This window comes from Gracilinanus agilis, chromosome 1 (assembly GCF_016433145.1).
Source record: "Gracilinanus agilis isolate LMUSP501 chromosome 1, AgileGrace, whole genome shotgun sequence".
NCBI classification, from domain to species: domain Eukaryota; kingdom Metazoa; phylum Chordata; class Mammalia; order Didelphimorphia; family Didelphidae; genus Gracilinanus; species Gracilinanus agilis.
Window position 1 is genome coordinate 744,213,838 of NC_058130.1, and position 12,118 is coordinate 744,225,955.

The window sequence follows — 12,118 nt, forward strand, 5'->3', positions numbered from 1 at the left end:
AATGTTTTTGTATATGTAGGTCCTTTTCCCTTCTCTGTGATCTCTTTGGGATATAGAACTAGTATATAGTATAACTAGGTCAAAGGATATATACAGTTTTATAGCCCTTTGGGCATATCTCTATATTGTTGTTCAGAATGGTTATATCAATTTGATATTTCACCAATAGTGTTATTAGTTAACCAATTTTCCTACATTTCCTCCAGCATTTATTATTTTCCTTTTTTTTGTCTTATTAGCCAATTTGATAAGTGTGAGGTAGCATATCAGAATTGTTTTAATTTGCATTTCAATTATGATTTGGAGCATTTTAAAATATGACTATAGATAGTTGTAATTTCTTTATATAAGAGCTGCCCATTCATTTCCTTTGCTCATCTTTCTGAACACTCTCATTTCATTTTGTCAATGTCTTTCTTAATTGTGAAGCCCAGGCCTATTGAGGGCTTCCCCCATAACAATTTGATAACATTAAGAGACAGTAATAGACTTGGCCAGTTCACAAAAGTAAGGTTAAAATTTGGACCAGAATCCCCTCTTCAGAACTCTGTCTAGTATACTTTACACTAGTTTTTATTAAGGAGTCAGGAAGGCATCTGTATAGGATAGAGAATTGTCTTCAGAGTCAAGAAGACTGAATTCATCTGTATGAACTTGGACAGGGATTTACTCCCTCAGGATGCCAGGCAACTTTCCCAAACTACAAATTGTAGAACAGGTGCTCATCTGCACTGATGGAGGGAATTTTATCAAAGGGAGTGACCTTTACCATTAAAGTCATAGATATGGACCAAAAAAATATGCTAGATATTTTACTCAGCTCAGGGGACAGAGAGACAAAAATGCAACTACCTGCCTGGCTTCTCCAGGGACTTTTATCTGTTAGAGGCAGAGGGAGCCGCATGTCCCTAGCTATTCCCACCTGTATGTAGCTGTGATATAAAACCTGTATACTAAGTAATATTGGTGAAGGTGGAAGTTAGACATTGGCAACTGAGAGGAATTAGGATCTGCCTCATGAGGATGTGACACTTGGGAAGAACCTTGAGAGAATCTTGGAATCCAGAGGAGTGGAGTTTGTTCCAGGCATGTGGGAAGGCTTGAGCACAGCTACTGAGAAGGAGTATGGTTGAAATGGAACAAGGAATGCAAGAAGCTTGGTTTGACTGGAACATAGAATGCATGAAGAGGAGCCACATGCATTCAACCTAGTAGAGAGTCATTCTGGTATGTGTAGACTCAGAAAGCTCCAGAAGACCTTGCAAAGGTCCCTCATTCTAGGCCCTGCTTTTAGGCATTGAAACAATCCAGTACATGGAATTATTTTAGTCTCTTGATGAACATTGGCATGGATGGAAAGAAACCATCCCATTTTATTTTAGTTTACCAAATGATTCTTAAAGCTTCTGCTGTGTATTCCCAGGGTGCTTAGTGCTAATAAGCAGACCATCCCTATCAGGGAGTAATAGGAGGGAATGATTTGTACAAATAAGAGTGAAGGAGAGATCCAGATGGTCTCCTGTGGTTCTCCTTGCCAAGATTTCATCATCTTAATGAAAAAGCTGTTCTTGAATTGTTGCTCAGTATTAGTATAAACATCTTTCATCTACTAAAAGACAAAACATTCAAGGTACCGCTAACTTTTTTTTCTTGGTTCAGCTAAAGAAACCAAATTCCTTTACCTTTTCTTTTAAGAATCTGAGCTAATTCACTCAAGTATGGTTTCTCTAGGCTTAAAAAGAAGAGTGTTTGAAAACAAGAAGGTAACATGGTCAAATTGACTATAGCTCAAGTTTGGGAAAAGGATGAATGAAGCAGTTTTTTATTACATACCTTTGATATAGTTAATGGGGAAATCAAAGTTTGTTTCCAGATTTTGCCCAATTTCCTTAAATTAATCAGTGAATGGGGCTCTGCCCATTCCAGCCAAGGTCATTTTAGGCCTTTTGTCCTTTGGATTCTACAAAAGGTGATGGTGGAAAGTTTAGAACACATTGCCACTTAAGCTTTCCCTGTACCATCTCTTTTTCAATTGCTTTATTTTCTGTTCTCCAATTTTAATGCTTCAGCGACACTGGCATGAATTTTTTAAATCATGTGACTTTAGATCGGGGGCAGCTGGGTAATAACTCAGTGGATTGAAAGCCAAGCCTAGTGATGGGAGGTCTAGGTTCAAATCTGGAAATCTGGCCTCAGATACTTCCTAGCTATATGACCCTGGACAAGTCACTTAACCCCCATTGCCTAACCCTTATCACTCTTCTGTCTTAGAACCAATACATAGGAAGCTAAAGTTTTTTTTTTTGTTGTTTTTTTTAAATCATATGACTTGAAATAGTCCAATAGAGAGTAATTTTTGTTTAGCACCCAATTTTTTTTCTTCTATCTTGTTATGCTGTAATTCTGTGCTTGCTATATACATTTCTCTTCCATGTACCTCATTAGTTTTTGGCTGCCTCTTATTTTCCACATAGCTGCCTAATTAATATTGCTAAAGTACAGCTCTAACCATGAGACTCCCTGGCTTAATAGACTCTACTGTCTCCTTCTTGCCTCTAAAAATAAATAAAAACTTCTCAGTTGGCCTTTAAAACTTTTCTTGTCAGCTAGTAGAGTTGACCAGTTGAAAGAACAGGTGCTTTGGAATGAGAGGATCTAGGGTCAGTCACTGTCCCTTACTGCCTGTGAGACTGGGGAAAAGATTTCATCTTTCTTGGTTTCCTTTTTGGTAAGTGAGGCAAGCAGTTGGATTGGATGACCTCTCAAAACAAAGCAGATAGGGAGGCAGGGCAGTAGCAGCTTGCTTGGACCTGGAAAGGTTTCCCCAGACAAGTGGTGCTGGAAATGTGCCTGGAAGAAAGGATTCCCTGAGGTACCCAGTCAGGGCAAAGCCTCAGAGGTGGGAGATGGGGTGCTGTGTGTGATGGACAGACAAGACCAGTGGAGCTGGGCCAGCATGAAGTATGGGAAAGGCTGTGCTTAGAATGAAGCCAGAAATATAGGGTGGGGCTGGGATGTGAAGAGCTTCAAAGGGTATAGAGAGGAATTTATATTTGATCCTGAGGCAATCAAGAGCCACTGGAGTAGACTGAGACAAAGAGTTACATGGTCAGACCTGTGCTTAAGGAGAATAATTTTGGCAGCTTTGTGTAGAAGGTATTAGACTGACCAGCTAGATACTTAGATACTTGAGGCTAGGAGGCTCCTAGGAGGCTGCTGCAGTTACAGCAGTCTAGATGAGCCATGATGAAGTCCTTAAATAAGATGGTGACTGTGTGAGTAGAGACCAGAGTGTTAGGCTGCAAAAGAAGTTGTGGAAATTGAAAAAGGACAAGATTGGGCAATGGGTGGTTTATCAAATAAGATTGAGGGAGAATGAGAAATTGAGGACAAAGCTGGGAATATAAACCAGGGGGACTAGAAGGTGCTTTTGACAGAAACAGAGAAGTTTGGAAGAGAGGAGGGGTTTGGAAGGAGGAGGAGCAATGGAGGTAGATGGTGGGAGTCATTTAGGTTGAAGCTGGCAACAAAGGAGTGGCAGTGAGAAAAGAGGGCAAAGAATTTGATAGTAGAGGACAGTGTAGACTTGAGATTAGGTAGGGAGGAAAGTGAGATCAGAGCTAGGGTAGTGTCCTTAGAAAGCGCTGATTCATAGAGGTATTGGAGGTTGTGATGAGACCCAAGAGTAGGTTTAGGGGGAGGGACAAATAAGGAAAACTGGAATAGAGGGATATTAAAGATTTTGTTGGAAGAGAAGAAACACTCATAGGTAGTAGTGGGTTTAAGGTATGCCCATCTCAGCATGCAGCTGAAGGCAAAGAGCAGGTCATGAGATTTGGGGATTAAGGAGGTTGAGAAATTAGGGAGCTTAAAGGAACATCGGCCTGAATGCCACAGGCCCTGTAGGATAAGGATCAGAGTAGGGGAGGAAGGATAAAATGCCAAGTCAGGTAATGAGCTCCTTGAGAAAGGAAGGAAAGTGATCCTGGTTGGTGCTGGTATTCAACAGCTACTGTAATTGGTAGAGTTTTGGGAGAATTTTACAGAGGGAACTTCAAAAGAGAGGCTGCTGAGGGATGGAAGGTGGCAATCATGGACACTCCTACTCCAACTTTAAAACTGTGGTCCTGCCTTTCTGTGCCTTATTGCCTGTTGCTGTCCTTTAAGTTCCAGACGTGCTAATCATCTTCTTGTGACCCAGAAATCACCTTCCAGCTCCCATCTCCATACCTCTGCACAGACCAGGCCCCAATTTTTGGAACCTGTTCTTTCCTTTGTTCCTTGTAGACTCCCCAGCTTTCTTCAGTGTGAAGCTCCAGTGGGGTCTCCTCACAGGAAGCCTGTCTTTCCTCACTCCCTTTCTCCCCAGGCAATAAATTCTTATTGGATTGAATTGGATCTTCAGATTGTTATTCCAAGTCATACTTAAATAGATTCTCCCTCAGTTGAAGTCTTCAAGCAAAGATTGAATGATTGCTCCAACTTTGTTGTAGCAGAAACAGGAATTTCACTTTGGGTTGAACTCTGAATTTTCTTCCAACTTTGAGATCCTCTGATTTCTTGTAGGACAAGACTGTGATCAGTCATTAAGTATTTATTAAATTCCTAAGTGCTGGGGATACAAAAAGAGACAAAAGACAGTTCCTGCCTTCAAAGCTTATAATCTAATGGGAGAGTGCATTTCAGGCATTGGAGACAGCTGGAGAAAATGCCCAGAGCTGAGATAAGGTTTTGTTCATGGAATGGACAGATCATTGTCACTGGGTGGAAGAGAACACATCAGGGAGAAAGACGTAAGAAGACTGGAAAGGTTGGACAGAGCTGAGTCATGAAGGGCTTTGAATGCCAAATAGAGCCTTTGTATTTGCTTCTGGAGGAAATGGGGAGCCCTCAGAATTTACAGGAGGGTGATATGGTCAAACCTACGCTATTGGAGAAATCAATTTTGTGACTGAATGGAGGATAGACTGGTGTGGGGAGAGGCTTGAGGCAGGCAGACCCACCAACTGGCTATTGCATCAGCCCAGATGTGGTGATGAGGGAGGTGGCAATGTCAGAGAAGGAAGGAGATGTGTGGGAGAGATGTTGCAGAAGCAAAATCCACAGGCCTTGGGGTGTGAGATAGTGAGGAAATTGGGCTGACTTTTAGCCTGAGGAACTGGGAAGTTGGTGATGCCCTTAATAGCATTAGGGGAGGTAGAAGGGGGAGAGTATTTAGAGGAAAGAAAATGAGTTCTGAGTATCTTGGGTTTTTTTGGTCCTTTTAGCACAGTATTTTGCAAAATATAAGAGTTTAAAGAAATGTTGGTTGTAATGAAAAGTTGTCCCATATTCCTTTAAACATATCAGTGCTTAAAGTCTGTTTCTGGGTCATATCTAGAAATTCATTATTATTCACTTGTTTGCTTCCTAATAGCTTAGTTTTGTTGTTTATCACCAAAGGCATGATATACATTTTTAGTGTGAGGAGAAAAAATTTCTTAATTTTAATTGGCTGTTTGAAAAAGTGGTTTTTTTTTTTAAAAAAAAATCAATCTCTTATGGAAAAGCTAGCTGATTTTATGTATCATTGTTGACATCTCTAGCTATTTCTAGAGAAAAGAGGAAACAGAATTTTACTTCTTTTGGACACCTGAAAACAAAAGGAGTATGAGCATATACTGGATTACATAGAAAAATTAATGCTTTCAAGCTGTAGAGTTCACTTGAATTCCCTCCCTCCATGCCCCCAGCCATGGCCCTTGCCCCAGGCAGTTGTGATGTGGAGGTGAAAGGGCTACAGAATTAAATTGTGAGAGACTGAATCTAGGAATCTAAAGGAGAAGACCTAAGAGGCCTCAGAGTCAAACTCCCTTATGTTACAGATGAGCAAACTGAAGTCTAGAGAGGTAATTTTTGTTGGAAGTTATACACCTTAGAAGTGTTTGCAGCCAGCTTTGATCCCAGCCCAGGACTTCCTGACTCCTGGACCTATGTCCTATCATCTACTTTAACTGCTTTCTCTCTAAGTAGTTGCTAGTTGGTTACATTTCAGGATTCTAGTAAATTAAATGAGCAGTGCTTTTGTTTCCTGAGCTGATGCATCTCCTACTATGTGCCTGACCTTTTAAACACTTTTTTCTTCCTTTTAGTGTAAGAGTAATGAAGATGGAGAAGCAACTGTTGTTGTTGAAAAGGACCATTTCATGGATGATTTCTTCCACCAAGTAAGATGCTAAAGGAACAGACAGCTTGTGCACATGTTTATATAGATGTTTTTTAAGTACACAGTCCTCAGATAAAAATGATAATAACCAGAGAATATATAGTATTTTGGCAAGCTTCTGTTTGAAGAAAAAACTTCTGTAATCAGAAGTAGTGTTAGAATGCTAGTTAACATAGGGAGAAAACAGGATTTTATGTCACATGGTTTTTATGTCACTCAACCTGAGTAATATTTGATCAAATATTATATGATTTCCATCTTTTGAAATTAGGCTGTTAAGCAAATAAATAACTTGACTTCACTGAATATCAAGGAGAGATATGACACCTTGATTTTTCATTTTCCTGAAAATTTTATTCTCTTAAATGCTAGTTTTAATTATCATCTATGAAGACTAATCTAACTTCTTATTTGAAAGAATCTCACTACATTGGAATTCAATGAATTATGGTTACTCCCATTACTATATTTTTGTATATACAGGCATTTGATACATTATTAACAATGTAACTATTTCCAGAGGGACTGATTTTCCATAATATGTACATTTCCTGATGTAGGTAAATAAAATTACTTATTAAATTCATAATACTACATAATTTAAATAATTTCATATTAAATTCATAATACAATTTCAGCTCCAAACATTTCATTGCTATTTTTGCATAATGAAGAGAACATGGAATTAAGAATTTAAAGGTATCAAAATAAAGATGAATGAATTAGAAATTAAAATGGACTAGACAGTATTTCATTTCCTGATTTCACTCTTGTAGTCAGCATTAACAATGCATTGCTTTCTTTCATTTTATTTGTACCTATTGGTAATATATAATAGTAAGCCTCTTGTACCTCCTTTGTAAGATGTCATTATTATGTTGGGCACATGCTCCTGATATCTGTAAATATTTAAATGGTCAGCCCCACTTGTTTGTTTTGACATATTTCTTGAAAAGAAGAACCTCCTATAGCATTAAGCTTTGCTGTCTTATTTCAGAGAGAAGATACATTAATTCATTGAATGAATCTTTTGAAAAATAGATCTTTGCTGTGTCAGTGGGAAGATTAGAAAAATAAGAGCAGTTTACCCCTACATTATAAAATTGCTTAGCAGTAACTAGTTTTATAAGGAGAATTCTTATTCTTATTTGATTGGAAACTAAATTGATTGCTCTTAAAAAAATTTTGTTTTGATTTAACCCTCACCTTCCATTTTAGAGTCAATACTAAGTAGCATTGGTTCCAAGGGAAAAGAGTGGGAAGGGCTAGGCAGTAGGGGTTAAGTGCCTTGTTCAGGGTCACACAGCTAGGAAGAATCTGAGGTTACCGAGATTAATGTAGAGGAGATATTTTCTATGGTAGATGTCCATTTTGTGAAATTGTTATTTAGATTTTAAAAACAGTGTCAAACACAGCAGAAAAGAAAGTTATAATTTGAAGGAAATCCAGTTTTAGTGAATATAATTTGTAATGAGAATGGAAGAGACTCTGTCTCTTATTAATAATGACTGTGAGTAAATGGGATCTGGTTGCACTAAGGGTGGTGATATAGACTTCTTAGGCCTGTAGACTCCTCATTGCTGCATAAGGTGGTGACAGATATTTCAGAACTCTGAAAGAGGTAATAGAAAATGTTGTTAATGCTTCCCCTGATGTGAGTCTACAATTGCATTTCCTTTTGAAAGGGTAGGATAATTGGGTTCATTTAAAATCTGGGCTGAGTATGACTTGTTGAGGATGGCAATATCAATAGTTGCTTGTGTACAGAATAACTAAAAACTACTTTTATATATAAAACTTTGTTTTAAAATGGCAAAAATTTAAAAGGTATTTCTTGGTATTTGATTTTAAATGAATTATTAAAACTAGTATATACTATATACTATTAGCAAATGAAGGAGTATAGAAATGATGCAAACTATGTATAACATTAGAAATATTGTTGTTCAGTCATTATTCAGTCATTTCCAACTCTTCATGATCCCATTTGAGGTTTTCTTGGCAGAGAGACTGGAGTGGCTTGCCATTGCTTTCTCTAGCTCATTTTACAGATGAGGAACTGAGGCAGACAGATACTAAGTGTCTAAAGCCAAGTTTGAACTCAGGTCTTCTTGATTTTAGGCCTAGCACTCTATCCACTGTTGTCTAGTAGAAATATTTTCAAGGTCCAAAAAACTGTGATTTCATTATATGGCTGCTTTCTTCACCAATGGATATCAAAGTTCTTTTGTGCTGATCTTGTAGCTCTTGGTTTCTTGTAGTCTTGGGTTCATGGAGATTATCCCAGTGGAATATAAGCTGTTGGAAAGGCTAACAACTTCAAAAGATTTCCAGTATAGGGCCTGGGATGGAATGGATGTTTCTTGCCTAGAAACCAACTTGGCAGGGTATACAGAGATGACCCTTGTGGCCCTCATCAGTTCTCACTCTTGAATCTTAAACCATAATATGACTGTAGGCAACTCACTTTGTCTCTCCAGGCTTTAGTTTTCTTATGATCCTAGTGGTGGATCCCTTCCAGTTTTAAATATATGATCCTATGACCTTAGAAAATGATCTTGACAGACACTTCCCAGCTGTGTGACCCTGGGCAAGTCACTTGACCCCCATTGCCCACCCTTACCACTCTTCCACCAAGGAGCCAATACACAGAAGTTAAGGGTTAAAAAAAAATGATCTTGACTTCTTATGGCCTGTACTCACTAGTTAGATACCAGATTTCTGGTAATGAGCCTGTCTGAATTTAGCTGGACTAATCTAGAGATAAAAAATCCATCATTTGTTATTAGACTTATACCCAAAGCATTTCATATTATTGGTCCTGGCTTCAGCTTTCTCTCTGCTATATAATTTCCCAGATCCCAGGTTCCCAGTGTATCAAGATAAGGCATTGAAGTAGGACTGTAGTGTAGGAAATTATTGTCATCTAATATAAGCGGAAGTTCACATTTGAATACTCTTTATCCCATGAGTTTTGGAAGTGAAACTGATTCTTCCTTTAAATAGAGGAAGCTCCTGAGCAAATGCATTGACTGAAACAAGCTGATTTTTGCCACAGTTCCAGACTAGAAACCAAGCTACGTGAATATTACTATGAAGGATTTGCTTAAGTGATTCTTATGAAAAGGGTAATATTGTCCATTGCAAAGACCCTAATGTTGGGAAGCAATGAAAACTGAAAGGTGCTTTGTCAGCAATACAGAAATGATTGATTGTACTCAATACATTTGGCCCAAATTTGGTAATGAATAAATTATATTTGGAGACATGGAGAATAATTTGGGCCTCTAAGGGAATGCTTAGTAAACATGTGCTCTTAATCTATTCCCCAATACTATTGGGCATAGTACTTAATATTTATTTGGTCCAGATGATTGCTATTATCTTTGAAATGTGAGGGCCAGTGATAGTAGTTATCGTCTTACTGTGCACAGGCAGCAAGGTGACAACAGTGGAACACTGAGCTTGGAGTTCTAATTTGGCCTGAGATATTTAATAGCTGTGTGACTTTGGACATGCCACTTAACCTCTGTTTGCCTTGATTTCTCCATCTGTAAAATGGGGATAATAATAGCACCTCCCTCCCAGAGTTGTTGTGAGGATCAAATGAGATAATTTTCTGTAAAGCACCTAGCACAATGTCTAGCACATAGTAGGTGCTATGTAAGTTTTACCTATTATTTTATCGTTATTTGATCCTTCACTGTTGTGAAATGCCATAATTCGTGTTTGTCCCCAATGTTGCCTTAGTCAGAAGAGAAAAGCTTAAATGTGCTGACATTTTTCTTGTCCTTTTAAATAAAAGAATATCAATAAAGATTATGAGAAAGGGGCTCCCATTTAGCCTTATATTTCTTAGCTTTACTGAAATTTATTTTCTGAAATATTGCAAGTAAAAATTCACAGGAAATTTAAACTTAACATCATTTCTTTTTTCAGGTGGAAGAGATTAGAAATAATATATCCAAAATAGCACAAAATGTTGAAGAAGTAAAGAAAAATCACAGCATCATCCTCTCAGCACCAAATCCAGATGCAAGTAAGTGACTGTATTTTACAAATGATAATCTTCTGGGAAAAAATTAGTGACTTTTTGGAATAGACCTCTGATTTCATTGGTTTAGGGAAGTCCCAGTGAGGAAACTTTCTCTACTGATGCAGATGGCAATCTGTTCTGCACTCTGTAAGACAGAAGTGTCAGTTGCTGAACTAGATTAAAACACAATTGGGAAATATTTAACAAAATAAACAAATAAAATAGAACCCAGATAATGTTGATAGGTAGTTTTCTAAGTCATTGTGGGTCCACAGAGATCCTCACATGTAGTTTAGTGACACCACTCTTAAGGGATGCCCATGGACAGTCATGCAGCTGGTTTGTGGTAAGCCAGGCTCCTGCCACTGAAGCTGGCTTTCCAGATGCTCTGCTCTGCTGGCTCACTACAACTCTAGTGGACTAATTATAATAATAACAATAATAACTTCATTGATATAGTACTTAGTAGTTATAAAACATATTCATTATTCAGTCTAATTTTCCCTGCCATTCTTTGAGGTAGATTAGATTATAAATCTTAACATTTAGGTTTTATAGATGAGAAAGCTGAGCTTTAAGATGAAAGCCAATGGAAAGCCTTGCCTGGTCCTGTTTCTTAAAGGTAGAGCTGACATGGCACCCAGGTCTTTGGACTCCCAAGTTCATCATTTTCCTACTCCATAGTCTGTGTGTGCTGGATTAGACTGAAGAATTTTGGGGATTCTGAGGTCGTTTGCTATTCTAGTCAGCTTTGATCAGACCTTTTGTGGAGCAGTGTATCCAAAACTAACACAAAATACAAAATGCAATTCCTTAATGATAGCCAACTAGAGTACAGGGGGGCACCTTATCTACAGTTTTGCCTTCCACAGTTTTAGTTATCTATGGTCAACCTGAAGCACCCAAAATCTATCTGTAATAGCAACCTATCGCCAGCATGGTCTCTTCTACTTTTACTTTTTAAAAATGTTTTTGCGTGCATGTGTGTGTGTGCGCGCGCGTGTGTGCATGCAAGGGAGACAGGAAACCAAGGGTGCCTGTCTGAAGGGCACGAATGGAGAGAAAACACATAAGCCAGCAGATGTTCACTTATATCTATGGTTTCAGGCATCTGTGATAGGTCTGGGATTGTAACTCCACAAATATGAGGCCTTACTTTAATTTAAATTTAAATTGTTTAAAAATTAATTAAAATAATTTTAAGAATTAGAAGACGAGAGATTAGAGAGATTAGAACAAGCTTTAGGAACTGGGCCTATTTAGCCTAGGAGAATAAGTTTTTGTAAAAAGCCTTTTACCTAGATGGTGATGCCTTACTACCCAAAGCTCTAGTGAAGACATAATGTGTACAAAAAAAAAGTCTTAAGTTAAAGCATAGACTTAAGTAGAAAGAAGATTTCTTGGCCTAGAGTTTTGTTAAATATTGCAGTGAAAGGAAGTTGAGTCAACTTCTCCCTCTTTCAGTAGCCTCTTCTGTGACTTTAAGGATCAGAAATGTCAGAATTTATCTGATGTTGTTTGTGTTATGTTATATGAAATGGAAGAATAACCTTCTATAGAAAAAGACCTCTTAAAATTCTTTTGAAGCCTTAAGCAGAGAAATCTTAAACTCTTTAAAAAAAAAAGACTAGTGACGGGGAGAGAAAATTTAATCTAGGGCCTGGAGTAACATGCAACATTAAAGCAATACCTGATTTATCTAGAAATTACCTCAGTTCTTTAGCCATGAATGCATAAGGGAGCATGAACTCTGAGATGCCCAAATGACTGTTTCAGAATCCTTGCTCTATACTCATATTCACTATTCCTAGATGAGGTGTGAGGTCTTCATGAGAAGCTTTTTCTTGCTTTAGAACTTATTCTAATATTCTTGATGA

The 12,118-nt window shown here is 37.9% G+C and overlaps 1 protein-coding gene across 2 annotated transcripts in view; it reads left to right on the plus strand.

Moving 5' to 3' along the window:
* The window catches only part of STX2 (syntaxin 2), a 48,128-nt gene that overhangs the window by 13,930 nt on the left and 22,080 nt on the right, over positions 1 to 12,118 (plus strand). The window contains exons 1-4 of one of the 2 annotated variants that reach the window (XM_044658727.1): positions 4,956 to 4,972; positions 5,081 to 5,093; positions 6,132 to 6,206; positions 10,145 to 10,244. In XM_044658727.1, the coding sequence (XP_044514662.1) occupies positions 4,956 to 4,972; positions 5,081 to 5,093; positions 6,132 to 6,206; positions 10,145 to 10,244 (205 nt within the window). Of the gene's footprint in view, positions 1 to 4,955; positions 4,973 to 5,080; positions 5,094 to 6,131; positions 6,207 to 10,144; positions 10,245 to 12,118 lie in introns of those variants that run through there. The other variant, XM_044658726.1, reaches the window with a different exon arrangement.